This window comes from Trifolium pratense, linkage group LG4, assembly GCF_020283565.1.
Source record: "Trifolium pratense cultivar HEN17-A07 linkage group LG4, ARS_RC_1.1, whole genome shotgun sequence".
NCBI lineage: Eukaryota > Viridiplantae > Streptophyta > Magnoliopsida > Fabales > Fabaceae > Trifolium > Trifolium pratense.
The window spans coordinates 2,547,698-2,565,547 of record NC_060062.1 but is presented as its reverse complement, the minus strand read 5'-3'; the positions used below and the strand labels follow the sequence as shown (position 1 = coordinate 2,565,547).

Genomic DNA, 17,850 nt, shown 5'->3' with positions numbered 1-17,850 from the left:
ATGTGATAGCTTGTGGTTTTGAATCACTTCATTTTCACTATGAAAGTTTTCTGGTGCACATACAACCTATAATAACTATGCCTCACATCACATTCTTGCGTGTTGGAAATTGGAATCTAAAATGAATAACAAGTCACACTAACTTTTATTTTTGGTTAACTTCACTTGTTATTTTGTTTTTCATCTATAAAAGGGCATTAGGATGTCAATGCCTTCTTGGTACATGACGTACAAAGGTTGGTTGCACTTTCTACATTCCATATATAACATATCAAATTTGATTTAAAGTATATATTTTATAACATTAAGTAAAAGAAGAATATGTTTTGATGAATAAGAGTATGAGAACAATCAGTTAGGTGTCTGGTCACAACTCACAAATTTGGATCTTTTGTAGCGGTTGACCAGGCACAAAGCCGTTGGATATTAGATCGAAATGGATGTGATTGATTCTAGATTTTAATCCGACATCTTGTACATACCGTTCAACACTTAAATTTCAACAAGTTTTTAAAGGACTAGAAGCTAAAGTTTTGACATATATATTGTACTTGTAGCTGGTTATTATTATTGAGAAGCACATTAATCCACCATTGAAGGTAGAGTCATAGAAATTAATGGGAGAGGAAGGATTTAGAGACAACGCTCCATTGATTGATCACTACTCTTCTTCCGGCGAGGTGTTAATTGAAGAGACTTTTAGAAGAACAGGTGATTAACTTCTGCTTATAATTCTACTCTATGACTAATAATTTGTACTTCCTCCCTCAAAAGTGCTTTTGTATGTAAAAGTATACTACTGTGACTAATTTTCTTCATAATTCCTTCTAACAATTTCTACATCTACTTTTCATGCATCAGCTCTGCAACCTGCTGATAGTATATTATTGATTAGCTAATAATCTTATGGTATATTAATTAAATCAGTAAAGAACATATTGTTTGACTGGTTGGTGAATATGCATGAATGGAAGCTACCATGCTACTATAGTACTTTAATTTAATTTTTTAGTTTCAAAGGTTCCAAATTAATTTCAATGTAAAACAAGGAAAATTGTTGTACCTGACATCCAATCATTTGTCCATGATGTGATCTGCAGGTAATGTATGGAGCGCTGTGGCGCATATAATAACAGGAGTGATAGGAGCAGGTGTATTGTCACTAGCATGGTCGGTGGCGCAATTAGGATGGATTGCAGGTCCTCTATTCATTCTACTCTTTGCAGCGACTACCTTCATTTCAACTTATCTTCTTTCTGATTGCTATAGATTTCATGATCCTGAACAAGGGAGCATTAGGTGCTCCTCTTACATGGATGCCGTCAACTTGTACCTAGGTTTGTCACACATTAATATGACTATGCTAATGGAAGCATTAGACGTTAATTGATTGGATGCATGTATAAACAAATTTTACAATGTCGGTGTACTAGGAATATTTGATTATATCTCCTTACTGTGATAATAAAATTAGGAGCAATAAGGGGAAAGGTGTGTGGAGTGTTGGTGCATATGAGCTTATATGGTGCTACATGTGCCTATGTCATTACATCTGCTACCAGCATCAGGTAAATAATCATAAACAAAACTTTTTCGAATACGTACTGTTAAACATTGGTTAATTTAGTCAAAAAATTAGATTTATTAAATTGGCTAGTAATGTGTTCAATTAATATTTTCCATATCATCATGAGAGACTATGATACTGATATTTTTATTTATGTTGTATAATGGTTACATTCACGGTCTTTTCTACAAACAAAGAGCGATTTTGAAATCAAATTGTTACCATAAGGAAGGGCATGAAGCACCTTGTAAATATGGGGATGCTATGTATATGATGCTGTTTGGAGTTGTTCAGGTCATAATGTCATTCATACCAGATTTCCACAACATGGTATTGCTTTCAGTTGTTGCAGCTATTATGTCCTTTACATACTCTTCTATTGGACTAGGACTTGGCATCACAAAAGTTATAGGTAAAGTTCATTTTGATTCATTAAGGTTCTATTTACTTATCAATTCAAGCCTTATGATCATTAAAGCAAATAATGAATGACAGATGGTAAGTGTCGAGCAACTTAGTCCTCAAATTTACGAAATAGGAAAACAGTCCCTTGAAATAAAGAACGCCAATCAATAAAGTCCCTCCATCAAAATGTCTCATTTGTAAACATCCATCAAAATCAACGAAAGATCTATATATTAACATGAATAGTCTCTTGTTGCATAGACAAACATAGAACCTTTAAAATTGTTGTGCTAAATTTGAATTAAAGTACTAAATTAATTGATATTGTTCAGTTTAAGGGACTAACTTTCAATTTCGTAAATTTGAAGACTAAATTTGTCAACCTTTACAATTTTTTACAATACCTCATGGTTGCGCTTGTAGAAAATGGAAGAATTATGGGGAGTGTAACCGGAGTACCAGCTTCAAATATTGCAGACAAATTATGGTTAGTCTTTCAAGCACTTGGGGATATTGCTTTTGCTTATCCATACACTGTCATCCTCCTTGAGATACAGGTACCCTTTATATTCTAATTGTGTTCGACACCTTTCAGTTTCCGACACCAACACATTTAGTTACATTCCATTACTTGTATTTTCTCAAATTATTATCGGTGTCAAATTGTCAATGTCGTGTCTGGTGTCCGTGTCTATATCGGTGGTTTATATAATAGAGTTTAAGGATGAATTAAAGCATTGAATTCTATCTTTTTTCCCTATTGAACAAAGGACACTCTAGAGTCTCCTCCAGCAGAACACAAGACTATGAAAAAGGCCTCCATGATTGCTATCTTGATTACAACATTCTTCTACCTTTGTTGTGCATGCTTTGGATATGCAGCTTTTGGAAATCAAACTCCAGGAAACCTCTTGACAGGTTTTGGATTTTATGAGCCTTATTGGCTCATTGACTTTGCTAATGCTTGCATTGTTCTTCATTTGGTTGGAGGATATCAGGTAATAGTCCTACTAATAATCAAACTTGACATTTTATAGTTAACACCTATGAAGAACGGACACTCCTCAGATTAGCTATGTCTCAGTGTCGGACACCAACACGGCACCGACACTTATGATTACGTTGAATTACGTCATTTTCTCAAACTACTATTGGTGTCAACGTGTCGGTGTCTGTGTCCATGTCCATGTTCGTGCTTCATAGGTTAACACCATAATTATCAAAATGATTTCATTTCATTTTTTTCAATTCAGATTTATAGTCAACCAATATATAGTGCTGCTGATAGATGGTGTTCAAGAAAATATCCGAACAGCGGTTTCGTGAATAATTTCTACCAAGTGAAACTACCTATGTTACCGGCTTTTCAACTGAACATGTTGAGGATATGTTTTAGAACAGCTTATGTGATTTCCACAACTGGAATTGCAATAATGTTTCCATACTTCAATGAAGTTCTAGGAGTGCTAGGAGCATTAGGATTTTGGCCATTGACTATATATTTCCCAGTAGAGATGTATTTTGTGCACAATAAAATTGAATCTTGGTCTACAAAATGGATTTTTCTTAGGATTTTTAGCTTTGTTTGTTTTTTGGTGACAGTATTGAGTCTTGTTGGATCACTTGAAGGAATCATAAGTGAGAAACTAAGCTAAAAAGTTTATACCAATATCCTTAAAAGTGCTTAATTTGTTTAAGTTTGTTACTAATGCTACATAATGTAAAAGGTTGTACACTTGTACTGCTCATTGCTTCATGAGAATCATCTTATGAGAAATTTGATTTTCTTGTAGACTCTCTGCAGATGCCTTTTCCAAGTAATTAATAGCAACGTTCACATATCAAGGTTTTCAAGACTGTCCATATAAATAAAGTAAGGCAGATGCCTTTTCCAAGTAATTAAATAGTAATTTTTTACATAATTATTATGAAAATATTTAAAATCAATGCATTGAAAATTATAGTATTTAATGTTTTGAATAAAAAATTTCTTTAAATAAAATGTTTAAAACAAAACCCATAAAATAAAAATATGAATTGAGTTGTAACAAAAAAAAAATAATAATAATTGAGTATGTTTGGATATATTCATACAAAAAGTGAGTTGAACAAATAATTTGAGTGTAAAAACCAATTTTATAATCAAAAGCTACGATTTCTAGCTTCAAGTAGAATCAATTCTACTTTTGAGAAATCAAATAAGCCAGAATCAATTCTACACGTCTAGAATCAATTTTGGCCGCTCTAGAATTGAAACCAAACATACACGAAGTGAAAGAAATTGTGAGATAAAAAAAAAAAAACTAGTGCAGATTCCAAGTCTATGTAGACGACCAGGACACAATCAATAAAGTAAAACACATTATCTTACCTTTCTAATGTAGGGCCCAGATCACACGGAAAATAATTAATGGAGACAATCATGTTCTGTAGGACAATGATTCATCTTCAAAGTAATGTCAAAAGACTTAAAACAATCATAACAACGTAATAGATGGTCTAGAAAATTAATGTTATTTTACCAATCTTTAATTGGTTTAATAGTAATTGACATTGAACTTGGTAGGGAGGATGTCGGTTCAATCCTCCACAACTGTGTGATCGAGAAGGAACTGAAACCACTTGATATCAGAACTGACATCCCAACCATATTTATATCTTGATTAAAAAGAAAAACAAATTTGTATCTTCACTTTAAAAATAATGCAAAGATAAGTAAAGTGGAAGAAATTGTGAGAGGAAAAATCAAATCAGCTTGAAAGAAAAATTAAACCAATCAATGATCCTATAATACAATAACAATGACTTGCAACTTGCAAGTCAATGGACACAATTTCTTAGTTGATAAAAAAAAAAACAATGACTTCCAAGTCGATGGAGGGTTAGAAAGATTCATATATATGAATCACAATAGAATTACTTTTTCCACCCTACTAATTTTCAGGCGCGTCCTACGAATTTATCAAAATATTTTTGTCCGCTATTTAGGTAATGGATTCTACGTTTAAAATAAAAAATTTCTTGGTAGAAGGGTTTTTTTTTCCCTCAAAAATCTCAATTTTATGACGTCCGCAACTTAAGCAGTGGATGTGATAAAAATGAGAAAATTTCATGTTAGGAGGTGTTTTTTCTTTCTCAAATTGCATATTTTTATAACGTCTGCTACTTAAGTAGAGAACTGGTAAAAATCTTGGTAGAGTGTTTTTTTCCCTCAAATTTCACATTTTTATAACGTCCGCTACTTAAATAGTGAACGGGCAAAATCTTGGTAGGGTGTTTTTTCCTCAAAATTTCTCATTTTTATAACGTACCGTTACTTAAATAGCGAAAAAATAAAATGAAAAACACGTAGGGCGCACGAATAACAAATAGGGTGGTATAAATAAATCTCGAATCATACTACTGTATTGAATGACCTTAAAATGAATGATGCAAATAAAGTGACAAGGGACTACTTGTCCAAAAAAATAAAGAAGGAAATGAATAATGCTTATTTATTTTTTTAGTCAAAAGGAAAAATAAAATAAATATAAGAAAAAGATACAAAGATCAGGGACATTAAACCTGACCTGCCAATTCCTATTCAGGATGTCCTTGGTATTATTAATGATGGTTGCATAGTGGTGCAACTCATCAACCGTTTCAGTAATTAATTTAAGCGCCATCACTGAGTTGGAATAGCACCACGAGTCCGTAATGTTCGACTCCCAAGCTAAATGAAGACCTCCGCATGGAGAATGTTGGTGACTCCCAAGTTGCCAACAAAGCCATGAATCCATACTCCATCTGCATTTCCAATAATCCCCCCATAACCAGAGATACCGGGATTACCAATGCTGCTTCCGTCAACATTCAAAATGATACCGGTGCCGCCATGAGCATTCCATCGCACAAGCTTGGGTACCACTGTATTATGTTAACCTTATTGAATCTACTGTCAATAATTATTTTGAATTTTTAATGAAAATGAAACTAAATTATACCATTGAAGTTGGCTATAAATATTAATGTTACATTCCTTACCATTTCATACAATCACACTTTCTTTTCTTTTCTTTGAGTTAAACAAAGCATTAACACTGTAACAAAAAAAACAAAGCATTAACACTTTCCACAAAATCTGCATTGCATTAATGAAGCAAAATCAATCATTCATGAGTTGGTTGCTTCTGTTTTTGCATCTTTTGCTCTTCCATTTTCCATCTTCCTCTTCTTTCAAAATCTTATGTAATCATGATGAGAGCACTGCTTTACTTCAATTCAAGTCTTCCTTCGATATAATTACTTACTCTTATTGTGATGAACCTGCTTCAAAGACAGCAACATGGAAAAATGGGACTGATTGTTGTTCCTGGAATGGTGTCACCTGTGACACCATCTCTGGTCACGTGGTTGGTCTCAACCTTGGCTGTGAAGGCATTGAAGGTACATTACACCCTAATAGTACCCTTTTCAATCTTCCTCACCTCCAATCACTTAACCTTTCTTACATTGATTTCTTTGGCTCTCCTTTTCATTTTAAGTTTGGTAGGTTTCTCAGTCTTAAACATCTAGACTTGTCTAAATGTAACTTTGAAGGTGAAGTTCCTCTTCAAATATCACATCTTTCTAAATTAGAATCACTTCATCTCTCCATGAATCTTTATTTAGTTTGGAAAGAGACTACCTTGAAGAGACTCGTACAAAATGCAACAAATTTAACAGACCTTTTTTTGGATGAAACAAATATGTCTTCAATAAGACCAAACTCCATGGTATTTCTCTTCAATCAATCTTCCTCTTTGATTACTCTTAATCTTCATAACTCAAGATTAAGTGGAAAATTGAAAAAGAGTCTTTTTTGTTTACCAAATATTCAACAGCTAGATATGTCATGGAATGACAACCTTGAAGGCCAACTTCCAGAATGGAGTTGCAGCACTTTTCTTAGAATCATGGATCTATCAGAATGTCAATTCAATGGGCCAATTCCTCTGTCTTTTTCTAACTTCACACACCTTACTTTCCTAGATATTTCAAGAAATAATCTTAACGGTTCAATCTCATCCTCACTTTTAACTCTTCCACATCTAACTCATTTGTCTCTCCATTACAATGATCTTAGTGGTCAAATTCCAAATGTATTTCCTCTGTCAAATAGATTTCAAGAACTATACTTGAGTTACAACAATATTGGAGGTGAGATACCATCATCACTTTCAAACCTTCAACAACTTACTGTCTTACATCTTTCATCCAATTTATTTTCCGGTCAAATCCCAGATGTGTTTGGTAGGATGACCGAACTTCAATACCTCTATCTAGCTGATAACAATTTACAAGGACAAATTCCATCTTCATTATTTAACTTGACTCAACTAGTTCAATTAGATTTCTCTTTTAATAAATTAGAGGGTCCCTTACCTTTGTGGTGTTTATCCTTGCCATCTTTGTATAAACTAGATCTATCAAACAATCGACTTACATGGGATATCGATGATGCATTCTCATCAAATTCCTTAGAGGAACTAAATCTTAATAACAATATGTTACAAGGAAATATTCCAAAATCCATTTTCACCCTCTCAAAACTAAAATACTTGAGGCTACAATCAAACAACTTGAGTGGTCTTATCAATTTTCAAATCTTCTCCAAACTTCAAAATCTGTCATATTTATCCCTTTCATTGAATAGTCAATTGTCACTAAACTTTGAATCTAATGTCTACAATAGTTTTAATCAGCTATTTTCATTAGAATTGTCTGCTATCAATCTGATTAAATTACACAAATTACAAGGAAATTTCACAAATTTGTATTATCTTGATCTTTCCAATAACAAACTTAATGGAATGCCCAAATGCTTAATTGAAACAGGTGACTTGCAATTTTTTAACCTCTCTGAAAATTTGTTCACGTCAACAGATCAATTGATTGAAATGGCAGTGAACAATGAATATCTCTATATACTTGATCTTAGTTTTAATTTACTGAATGGTGACATCCCTTTGGCAGTTTGCAATATAAATTCTGAACTTGAATTTCTGAACTTGGGACACAACAATTTGAGTGGTATCATTCCACAATGTTTTTCACATTTTCAATCCCTTCAATTTTTGGATCTACAGATGAACAAATTTCATGGCACTTTGCCAAGTAACCTTTCAGATAACCTTGACACTCTAAATCTTAATGGAAACTTATTAGAAGGCCTTTTGCCTAAATCTTTGTCCCATTGCAAAAGCTTCAAAGTTTTAAATCTTGGAAGCAACAGGTTAGAAGACAAATTTCCCGACTGGCTTCAAACTCTACAAGATTTGAAAGTGCTGGTTTTGCGAGACAATAGGTTCCATGGTCCCATTGCCAATTTAAAGATCAAACATCTATTTCCAAGTTTAGTCATTTTTGATATCTCGGGCAACAATTTTAGTGGTTTTCTACCAAAAGCCTATTTCAAAAATTATGAAGCCATGAAGAATGCTACTCAAGTTGGTGGGGATAGCAGTTTGATATACATGGATCCTTGGTGTTCAGAGTTTAATGAAAGATGCAGTACTGATTCTGTGACTGTGACAACAAAAGGGAACGAAATGACACTGGTGAGAATTCCAAAATTGTTTGTAAGTATTGATTTGTCAAGAAACAAATTTGAAGGAGAGATTCCAAATGCTATTGGAGAGCTTCATGCACTTAAAGGCCTTAATCTTTCCCATAATAGACTCACTGGTCATATTCCCCAATCCATGGCAAACTTGACATACTTGGAATCTTTGGATCTTTCCTCAAATATGTTAACCGGTGTCATTCCTGCAGAATTAACCAATATGAATAGCATTGAAGTCTTGAATCTTTCCAATAACCATCTTACAGGAGAAATACCTCAAGGAAGGCAATTCGATACATTTACAAATGATTCATATGAAGGAAACTTGGGGTTATGTGGATTTCCCTTGACAAAGAAATGTGGACCTGAACCTGAACAACATCATTCTCCACCTTCAGCCGACAACATTTGGAGTGAAGAGAAATTTGGATTTGGATGGAAACCAGTGGCAATTGGATATGGATGTGGATTTATGATTGGAATAGGCATTGGATATTTTGTGTTTTTAATTGGAAAGCCAAGATGGCTTGTGATGCTATTTGGTGGTCAGCCAAAGAGAAGAGTGAGAAGGAGAGCAAGAGAGCGGAGGACCAATGGTTCTACTCAGATGGTGCCAATGTCATAGTTTCATTGTCGTGGTTATTTTCTGTATTGTGTGTTAGGATTTTACTTTGTGTTTAAAATAAGATTGATCATGTGAGTGTGACAATCTTGTCACTCTTATTTGATCTAGCTTGTTTGATTTTGAGTTGTAAGTTTGTTATCTGAATGTATTGTATGTTTTTATTTAATAATAAAATTGCAAGTTTATCCAAAACCTACAAAATAATATACAGTTTATACTGTTGTTTATTTTAATTGCCACTGTTGGGGAGATGGATGGAAGTATGTCAAACGAACAGACAGTGTTGCTGGCGAAATAGATTATTTTACATCTGTTTTATCAGATGGACGCTGTCAAATTAAAGGGAATATGGTGCTGTATTATGCAGAAAAGATGCCAATGCGGATAAAATGACTGCCCCTTTTCTTTAATCTCTCGTGTCATCAATATGCTCTCTATCAGTCTATTGTTCACTCTAAATCTGATCTTAAACTAAGGGAAAGTGACATATTTTGTCTGTTACACATTTGCTTAACCATATTGGTCACTTTCGGAGTAGCCTCCTTCACGTGCGGATTCTCAATCAACTTTCATTAATTTGAGTTGCCTAATCAAGATATATATACATTTACACTGCAAGCTATTTTAACAAAAAGCATAGCGATGATATGCTCCAGTGAGCCGCTTCTATATGTGAAAAGATTCTGTTTCATCCAGAAACCCTCCTCCTCCTAATGATGGTCACGTATATACTTGTCAAAACAATATGATTAAAGAAGCCAGCCTATGCTCTCTATCTGGCTGTAAATGGGAAACGGAAAGGAAACTCATACTTGTAGCCAGCCAAAGTTACATAACGTATTACTTTGTATGATCTACAAACTTTGTTAAAAAATGGAAGCTGTACATATTTAGCTTTGGAGATATTGATATCCCTTAAAAGGTGTTGTCTGCAAGTTGTCAGAGCCTTGTCTGGGTTTAAGGATTTCATGTAGCCAAGCAGTTGATCTTTAAAATGATTGCACAGTGTGCTACCGCGCCCTTCAAAACCAGTTTTCACATTCAGTTGGTATTGAAGTGGCCTCAAATAATTTTGAATGCCAAAATGAGATTTGAAAAACCAAAACAAACATATGTGCATACATGATATCATTTTAAGTAATAAACAGAATCAAGAATAAAACAGGGAATCATGTTGTGAATCCGAAGAAACCACACCAATAATCCTTAGTGTGTGGAGCAAATGAATAAAGCAACCAAAACAAATGGAATAAGCAATTAATCGCACAAAAGCTAAAACTATGAAAACGATAAAGAACACATTTGGAGTGAAGAGAAATTTGGATTTGGATGGAAACCAGTGGCAATTGGATATGGATGTGGCTTTGTGATTGGAATAGGCCTTGGTTATTTTGTGTTTTTGATTGGAAGCCTAGATGGCTTGTGATGATATTTGGTGGTCAGCTTAAGAGAAGAGTGAACAGGATAAGGACTAGAGTGAGGAGGACCAATGGTTCTACTCAGATGGTGCAAATGTCATAGTTTCATTGTTGTGCTTATTTTCTGTATTGTGTGTTAGTTTATACTTTATGTTTAAAGTAAGCTCGATCTTATTTCAGAAGTTTGTATTTCAGTAAGTTTGTATTTCATCCAACACACAATACAGATGATCTTACAATCTTGTCACTCTTATTTCATCTAGCTAGTGTTTTGTAAGAAATCAACATTTAAGAAGTGTGCATATTTGGTGAGCTCTAAGAAATCAGCAACCGAGTAGGCTACAGTTCAAATTGATCTTTTTTTTTTTTTGTGTGTGTTTTTAGTGTGTTCTGGTTTTAACATTGGGAGGAGATCAATTACTGATTGGTAGTAGATCTTGTGCTTCACTTAAAATTAAGTTTTCACCTTTTGTTTATCCGAAGGACGCGACGTAAAAAATGAAATTGTTCAGTCATGAAAATTCTACTGCATAGCTATGCAGAACAGATGCCAATGAGGCAACTATTTGGAAGTACCAATGAGTCTTTGTAATGTAGCATAAATAGATTGTTTAGTACTAGCTTTGTCCCATAATAATTGTCATATTAGGTCAATTCACTTAATTAGTACAAATTAATAAGATTTTTTTTTTTTAATTGTGACAATAACAAACTTATTTCATTCATAATAATGTGAGTAATACATCCCGATCAAAAACTTGGGAACCAAGAAATAGCCTTCAGTAACCAAAAGCCTCAGCCTCTTTTGGTGACAAAATTGCAGACTTGAACAATGTGTTTGCTTGAACGAATTCTCCTTTTTCATTTCACAAACACATACCAATACCGTATTTCCTTTGCGATTAAAACATGGAAACATCGATATTGCATTTGAAGTCTCCCCAAATATCTACGGTTTCTTTCACTTTATCATGACTGTACTGTCATGTCGTACAGCAGGTGCATTGCTCCGTTCTGTCTCTGATTGGAAGAGCTAGCCACTCCACCCCGCATCAGACCAATAGAAATATGAACCTATTTCTCGCAATTATAACCACATTGATCATGGCAAGTTCTTAGTCTATGAAAGGCATTAATGTTGTGAAATGAGAAATCAAATTAATTAGCTTGTGGAAGATAAATCAAACCAATCATTGCTCCTATAACACGGTAACAATGACTTCCAAGTCAATGTATACAATTTCTTGGTAGATTTAAAAAAAACAATGACTTCCAAGTCAATGTAGGGGGTTAGACTTAGAAAGACTCAACAATTTACTTTTAAGTTTTTCTACTAGTAATTCTTACCATATACATACTTTCTTTTCTTTTCTTTTTGTTTTCTTTGTTTCAGGTAAACAAAGCATTAACACTTTCCACAAAATCAATCATTCATGGGTTGGTTGCTTCTGTTTTTGCATCTTTTCCTTTTCACTTCTTCTTCTTCTTCTTTCAATTTATTATGTCATCTTGATGAGAGCTCTGCGTTGATTCAGTTCATGTCCTCCTTCACGTTATCTTCTGATCTCGATTGTACTAGGGATGAACCTAATCATCTGAAAACAAAAACATGGAAAAATGGGACTGATTGCTGCTCGTGGCATGGTGTCATATGTGACACCAGCTCTGGTCATGTGATTGGTCTAAACCTTGGCTGTGAAGGCCTTGCAGGTAGGTACATTACATCCTAACAGTACCCTTTTCCATCTTACTCACCTCCAAAAACTCAACCTTTCTAAAAATAATTTCTTTGACTCCCATTTTCATTTTAAGTTTGGTAGGTTTCTCAGTCTTACACATCTTGACTTGTCTTGGTGTAACTTTGAAGGTGAAATTCCTCTTCAAATCTCACATCTTTCCAAATTAGAATCACTTCATCTCTCTCAAAATTATTGGTTAGTTTGTAAAGAGACTACCTTGAAGAGGCTTATACAAAATGCAACAAATTAGAGGGTCCCTTACCCAACAACATTACAGGGTTCCAAAAACTAACTAATTTGAGATTAAATGACAACATGCTCAATGGAGCAATTCCTTCCTCTTTATTATCTTTGCTTTCTTTGGTAAATTTAGATATAGCAAACAATAATATTACCGGCCATATCGGTGCAATCTCATCATATTCGTTAGAGACGCTATCTCTATGCGGCAACAAGCTACAAGGAAATATTCCAGAATCAATTTTCAACCTTGAAAAGCTAACTACACTATGTCTATCATCAAACAACTTCAGTGGTGTTATCAATTTTCAACACTTTTCCAAACTTCAAAATTTGAATTCTCTTTCCCTTTCACATAATACCCAATTATCACTAACCTTTGAATCCAATGTCAATTCCAATTTTTCTCTACTAACAAAATTGGAGTTGTCTTCTTTGAGTTTGACTCAATTTCCCAATTTGTTAGGAAAACTTCCAAGTTTGTATCATCTTGATCTATCCAATAACAAACTTAATGGAAGGGTGCCTAATTGGTTGCTCGAAATATCAGGATCGTTGAATCTCTCTCAAAACTGTTTCACTTCAATAGACCAAATCTCATTGAATATTGTGCAGCTCAGTAGCCTTGATCTTAGTTTTAACTTACTGGAAAGTGACAATGACATCTCTTTGTCAATTTGCAGTATGAAATCACTTCAATTACTCAACTTGGCACACAACAAATTGACCGGTAACATTCCAGAATGTGTTGCTAATTTATCATACCTTCGAGTTTTGGATCTACAAATGAATAGATTTGATGGCACTTTTCTAAGTGACTTTTCAAAGGACTGTGATCTTCATGTTCTGAATCTCAATGGAAACCAAATTGAAGGTTATTTGCCTATATCTTTGTCTCAATGTAAAATGCTGGAGTTTCTAAACCTTGGCAGCAACAAAATAGAAGATAGATTTCCTGCTTGGCTTCAAACTTTGCCAAATTTGAAAGTGCTAATTTTACGAGATAATAATTTGCATGGTGGCATTGCCAATTTAAAGATCAAGCATCCATTTCCCAGTTTAGTTATTTTTGATATCTCGGGTAATAACTTTAGTGGTCCGCTACCGAAAGCCTATTTCAAAAATTTCAAAGTCATGAAGATTGTTACTCAAGTAGGACAGAATATCAGTAGGCTATATATAATGGATTCAGAAGGGTCCTATGATTTTTGTGGTTATTTGCTCTATTATGTGTTACTTTTTACTTTCTGTTTAAAATAAGGTTGATGTGAGTGTGGCAATTTTGCCATTCTGATAGTTTGATTTTGGGTTATAGTTTGTATTCTTAATGTGTTCTGTTTTATATATGTGCATTTTAATTTTGATATTGTTAACAAGTCTCACATCGGTTGCGAGATGACCTGAATATGTGTTTATAAACTAGAGGCAATCATCAGCTTACAAGCTAGTTTTGTAGGGTTGAGTTAAACCCAATTCCAAATTCTAAGTGATGAATTTAGAATTTATATTTTGATGCAAATTTTGAGTAAATTGAGTATATTATATTATGCAACAAATTGGTGATGGGAAGAGTTGGTTTCAACTTCCCAATATTCCTCACTGCATGGATTTTCCTTGCAATTTTAAACATAGTGATGAGCCGATGATATACTCCAGCAAGCCGCTTCTATTAAAGAAGCCTATGCTCTCTATTTGGCTGCAAATTAGAAAACAAAAATCCAAACTGGTCGGTACGGTTACATAATGTTCTGTTTTGTGTGTTAGTTTTTATTCTGTTTAAAATAAGCTTGATGTGAATAGACAATCTTGAGCCTCTTATTTGATCTAGCTAGTTTTATTTATTTTGGGTTGTAAGTTTGTACTCTCAATATATTGTGTGTAGTTAGATAGTGTCTGTATGTAGCTAGAATTTACTTTTTATCCAAAACCTATAAAATACTACATCCGTCCCAAAATATAATGAGAGCCAAGGTGTTGAGGCTAATTAAGGATCTAATAGTAATGTTTAGATGTAATGAGTCAACTGCATCATACATACCAATAACTTGCCTATATATTGGAGGCAGAACATTTATGAAAATAACAAGATAGATGTGATGTGACTCATCTCTTTCAAAAAATGAACAGTTCTTTAACAATGATAAATTTGAGAAGTTATGAGATTTGAATGAAACAGGAATGACATCATGTAGATTTATTCTATGCTTCTGTACTAAAACATTCTTTAATGTCATATTACTTACTAATAACATATAAATAGTTAATTAATACGCACAACATGGTCATGTGACAAAGCTTTCTCAATCCTCATGGTCTTGGACCCTGAAACTGTAAATGTAACATGATTCACATTTGTTATCTATCATCAAGCATGTTTGAAGGAAAATTACCCTAGTTGGTAAAGATTTAATTTAAATCCCACAGAACATGAGTTCGAATTATGCTGCCGATGTGAAGACCTCGTTAAAGGGCAATATTTAACATGAAAAATAAGCTCAATCTTGGCTTTAATTTTAATGGCCTAAAATGTATAATCCACCCTAAAACTAGGTTTAAGAGTTTCACATCTAAACTTGTGTTCTGTTTAAATTTTAGCAAAGGGTTTAGGCTAGTGACACAGAGTGAACTTTGGAAGATTCTTCATGATCCATACAAATGAAGTAAATACAAAGAAGAAAACTGATAGGCAGAGAGCATTATGACTTAGATCTTTGCTGCGAAACATATACATTTTATTGAAACACAGATCTTTTCTTTGCCAATTCTTATTATACCTAGAAGAACATTGATATTTTCATTCTTATTCATGCTTATTCAAACGCAAAAAAGTTAAATCTCTTTGAAAACTCAACATTCTTATTCATGCCAATTTTGTTAAAGCATCAGCCACAATATTAGCTTCACGATACGAATGATTAATAATCAGCTCCCAATTCAAAGCTAGTAAAAACTTCTTAATAATATGAACTAGAGTTCACCCATCCAGAGATCCTGTTATGAATTGCCTTTGAAGTGATGTGAAGAGGAGAAAACAGGATTTGGATCTGGCCATCACGCGAGGCGTGGTCCTGGCTACGCAGGGAGTAATTGTTGTAGCAGGAAATTGGTTTATAAGCTGTCCGCCACGCGGGGTGTGGCCCTGGTCACGGTGGGCGTGGGCTGATGGTATATATATGCTGCTGTTGCGTTTAGGGTTCTTCTTCCAACAACAAGGCTAGAGTGTTAGAGAATTTCTCTTGGGTAATCTTTAGGGTTGGGAAGTGTTTCTAACACCTTGTAATCACTTGGCAAAGGATTATTTTATTCAACAAACTCTAATTTAAAACTTTCTGGTTTTGCAGATTCTGACCGAGCAACTTGTCCTACAACAAGGAAATCTGTTACGGGTTATTGTATGTTCCTCTCTCATTTCATGGAAATCCAAGAAGCAATCTACTGTCTCCAAATCATGTGAATTGCAATGGTTGATGTACCTCTTTAAAGATCTGCACATCTCTTTCTCTTCTGCTGATTCTGTTTTTTGCGACAATAAATCAGCCATCTACCTTGCCCATAATCCCACTTTCCATGAACGTACTAAACACATTGAAATAGATTGCCGCATCATAAGAGAGAAGATTCAAAGTGGTTTGCTGCGGCTTTTTCCCATACTTTCTACTGCTCAAATAGCCGATGTTCTTACAAAACCTTTACACAGTCCCTCATTCCTCACTCTCATATCCAAGCTTGGCCTTCATGACATCCACAGTCCAGCTTGTGGAGAGTTTTACCTACTGATATTACTTGACCAAATTAATTTAATTTGTAATTAGTATTAGTTAATTAGTATTAGTCTCTCTCCCACGGAGTAGGTTGGTTTTAATCGAACTGGATAAACAATTTTGTGTCTCTTTATCGATTTTGGTAGTTTTAGCTTTTGTGTTTAAATTGCTCATTCATTTTGATTTTGTTGCTTCAATTCATTTGTCCCACACTTCTAAGTATTATTGGTGTGGTTTTCGGTTCGAATTCACAACAGATCCATCTAAAGCTTTCTTAAGCGTTGTTACTAGAGCTGTCAAAACGGGCGGCCCGGTCGATTTCGGGCCGGTCCGGTCGGGCTTCATGCTTCGTCGGGCCGGGCTAAAAATCCCGGATAAAAAAAGGGCTACCAAAATTAGTGCCCGAGCCCGGCCCGGTATGGGTTGTCGGGCTTTCGGGCCAGCCGGGTTTATTTTTAATTTTTGTGTTTTTTACTTCTAGTGTTCAAACTCAATATTATAAATAGGATTAATAATTCTCGCACGCCGTATTTTTACTTATCCGCTATCTACGAGTTTTTCGCGCGCCCTATTTTTACTCATCCGCTACCTACGAGTTTCTCGCGCCCAATTTTGACGCATCCGCTACTTACGAGTTTCTCACGCGTCATATTTTTACTCATCCGCTACGTATACGAGTTTCTCGCGCGCCCTATTTTTATTCATCCGCTACGTACGAGTTCAAATCATCCAAAACAAATTATTTATATTTATTTTAAATCATCCAAAACAAATTATTTATATTTATTTTAAATTTTTTAAATTTTTTCGGGCTCGCGGGCCGCCCGCTGCCCATTCGGGCTAGCCCATATTTTAATCGGGTTTTATCGAGCCGGGCTAAAAAGTCCGGAAATAATTCGGGCTGAGATTTTTAAGGTCCGAGCCCAGGAAAAAACCGGGCTTGGCGGGCCGGCCCATTCGGGCTAGCTTGACAGCTCTAGTTAGTTACTAACACTTATTAATTAATATGCAAATCTATTTTATTGTAACCACGCACTTGAGCTATTTTTGTTCAAGCCGCTAATTAAGTCAATATGATTGGAAATTTTTTGCTACAGCAGGAAATAAATTTGAAACGATTATTATACAGTAATGACTTGTGGAATATAATTCTTTTTTGGCTTAAATGCAGTTTTGGCCCCCAAGTTTCACAATTGCTTGATTTTGGCCCCTCACATTTTAATTGCTTGATTTTAACCCCCTAAGTTTCACAATTGCTTGATTTTAGCCCTCCAAGTTTCAATTGCTCGATTTTGGCCCCCCAAGTTTACCCCATTTTGCATTTGCTAGCCTCCCGTTAAATATTTTGATTAAAAATTGGTTATGTGGCATTTTAAAATTAAATAAGTATTTAAAAATAAATAAATAAATTACAAATTGTTTTTTAAAAACTAAATTATAATTTTTTTTATTATATGTAGTTTGTAAAATAATTTTGTTATATAAAAAAGTAAAAAAAAAAACATTTTATGA

General features: G+C 34.3%; 2 protein-coding genes and 1 pseudogene across 3 annotated transcripts; all 3 read left to right on the top strand.

Annotated features, from left to right (window-relative positions):
* The first annotated feature begins 9 nt into the window (after nucleotides 1-9).
* Nucleotides 10-3,707, top strand: LOC123924327 (probable amino acid permease 7). The gene is made up of 8 exons (XM_045977183.1): nucleotides 10-236; nucleotides 558-711; nucleotides 1,101-1,337; nucleotides 1,475-1,568; nucleotides 1,765-1,979; nucleotides 2,396-2,529; nucleotides 2,743-2,970; nucleotides 3,226-3,707. Exons 2-8 carry the CDS (start codon nucleotides 618-620, stop codon nucleotides 3,625-3,627), a joined length of 1,404 nt encoding a protein of 467 aa, XP_045833139.1. The 5' UTR covers nucleotides 10-236; nucleotides 558-617; the 3' UTR covers nucleotides 3,628-3,707.
* Nucleotides 3,708-6,005: 2,298 nt separating this feature from the next.
* LOC123921375 (receptor-like protein 6) lies at nucleotides 6,006-10,762 on the top strand. Of its 2 annotated transcripts, XM_045973891.1 has the most exons (2): nucleotides 6,104-8,961; nucleotides 10,481-10,762. In XM_045973891.1, the coding sequence occupies exons 1-2, from the start codon at nucleotides 6,106-6,108 to the stop codon at nucleotides 10,604-10,606; spliced, it is 2,982 nt and encodes a 993-aa protein (XP_045829847.1). In that variant the 5' UTR covers nucleotides 6,104-6,105; the 3' UTR covers nucleotides 10,607-10,762. The 2 variants fall into 2 exon arrangements, with proteins under 2 accessions (XP_045829846.1, XP_045829847.1); XM_045973890.1 differs by lacking the exon at nucleotides 10,481-10,762 and having other exon boundaries at nucleotides 6,006-9,582.
* Nucleotides 10,763-12,031: 1,269 nt separating this feature from the next.
* On the top strand, nucleotides 12,032-16,389 carry LOC123920753 (annotated as a pseudogene).
* Nucleotides 16,390-17,850: the final 1,461 nt, after the last annotated feature.

Bases quoted from the DNA above. Each gene is read 5' to 3' on its own strand.
- LOC123924327 (XM_045977183.1), top strand. From the start codon at position 618: ATGGGAGAGGAAGGATTTAGAGACAACGCTCCATTGATTGATCACTAC. The intron at 1,338-1,474 runs GTTTGTCACACA...TAATAAAATTAG, and splicing joins TGCCGTCAACTTGTACCTAG to GAGCAATAAGGGGAAAGGTG. The intron at 1,980-2,395 runs GTAAAGTTCATT...TTGCGCTTGTAG, and splicing joins TGGCATCACAAAAGTTATAG to AAAATGGAAGAATTATGGGG.
- LOC123921375 (XM_045973890.1), top strand. From the start codon at position 6,106: ATGAAGCAAAATCAATCATTCATGAGTTGGTTGCTTCTGTTTTTGCAT.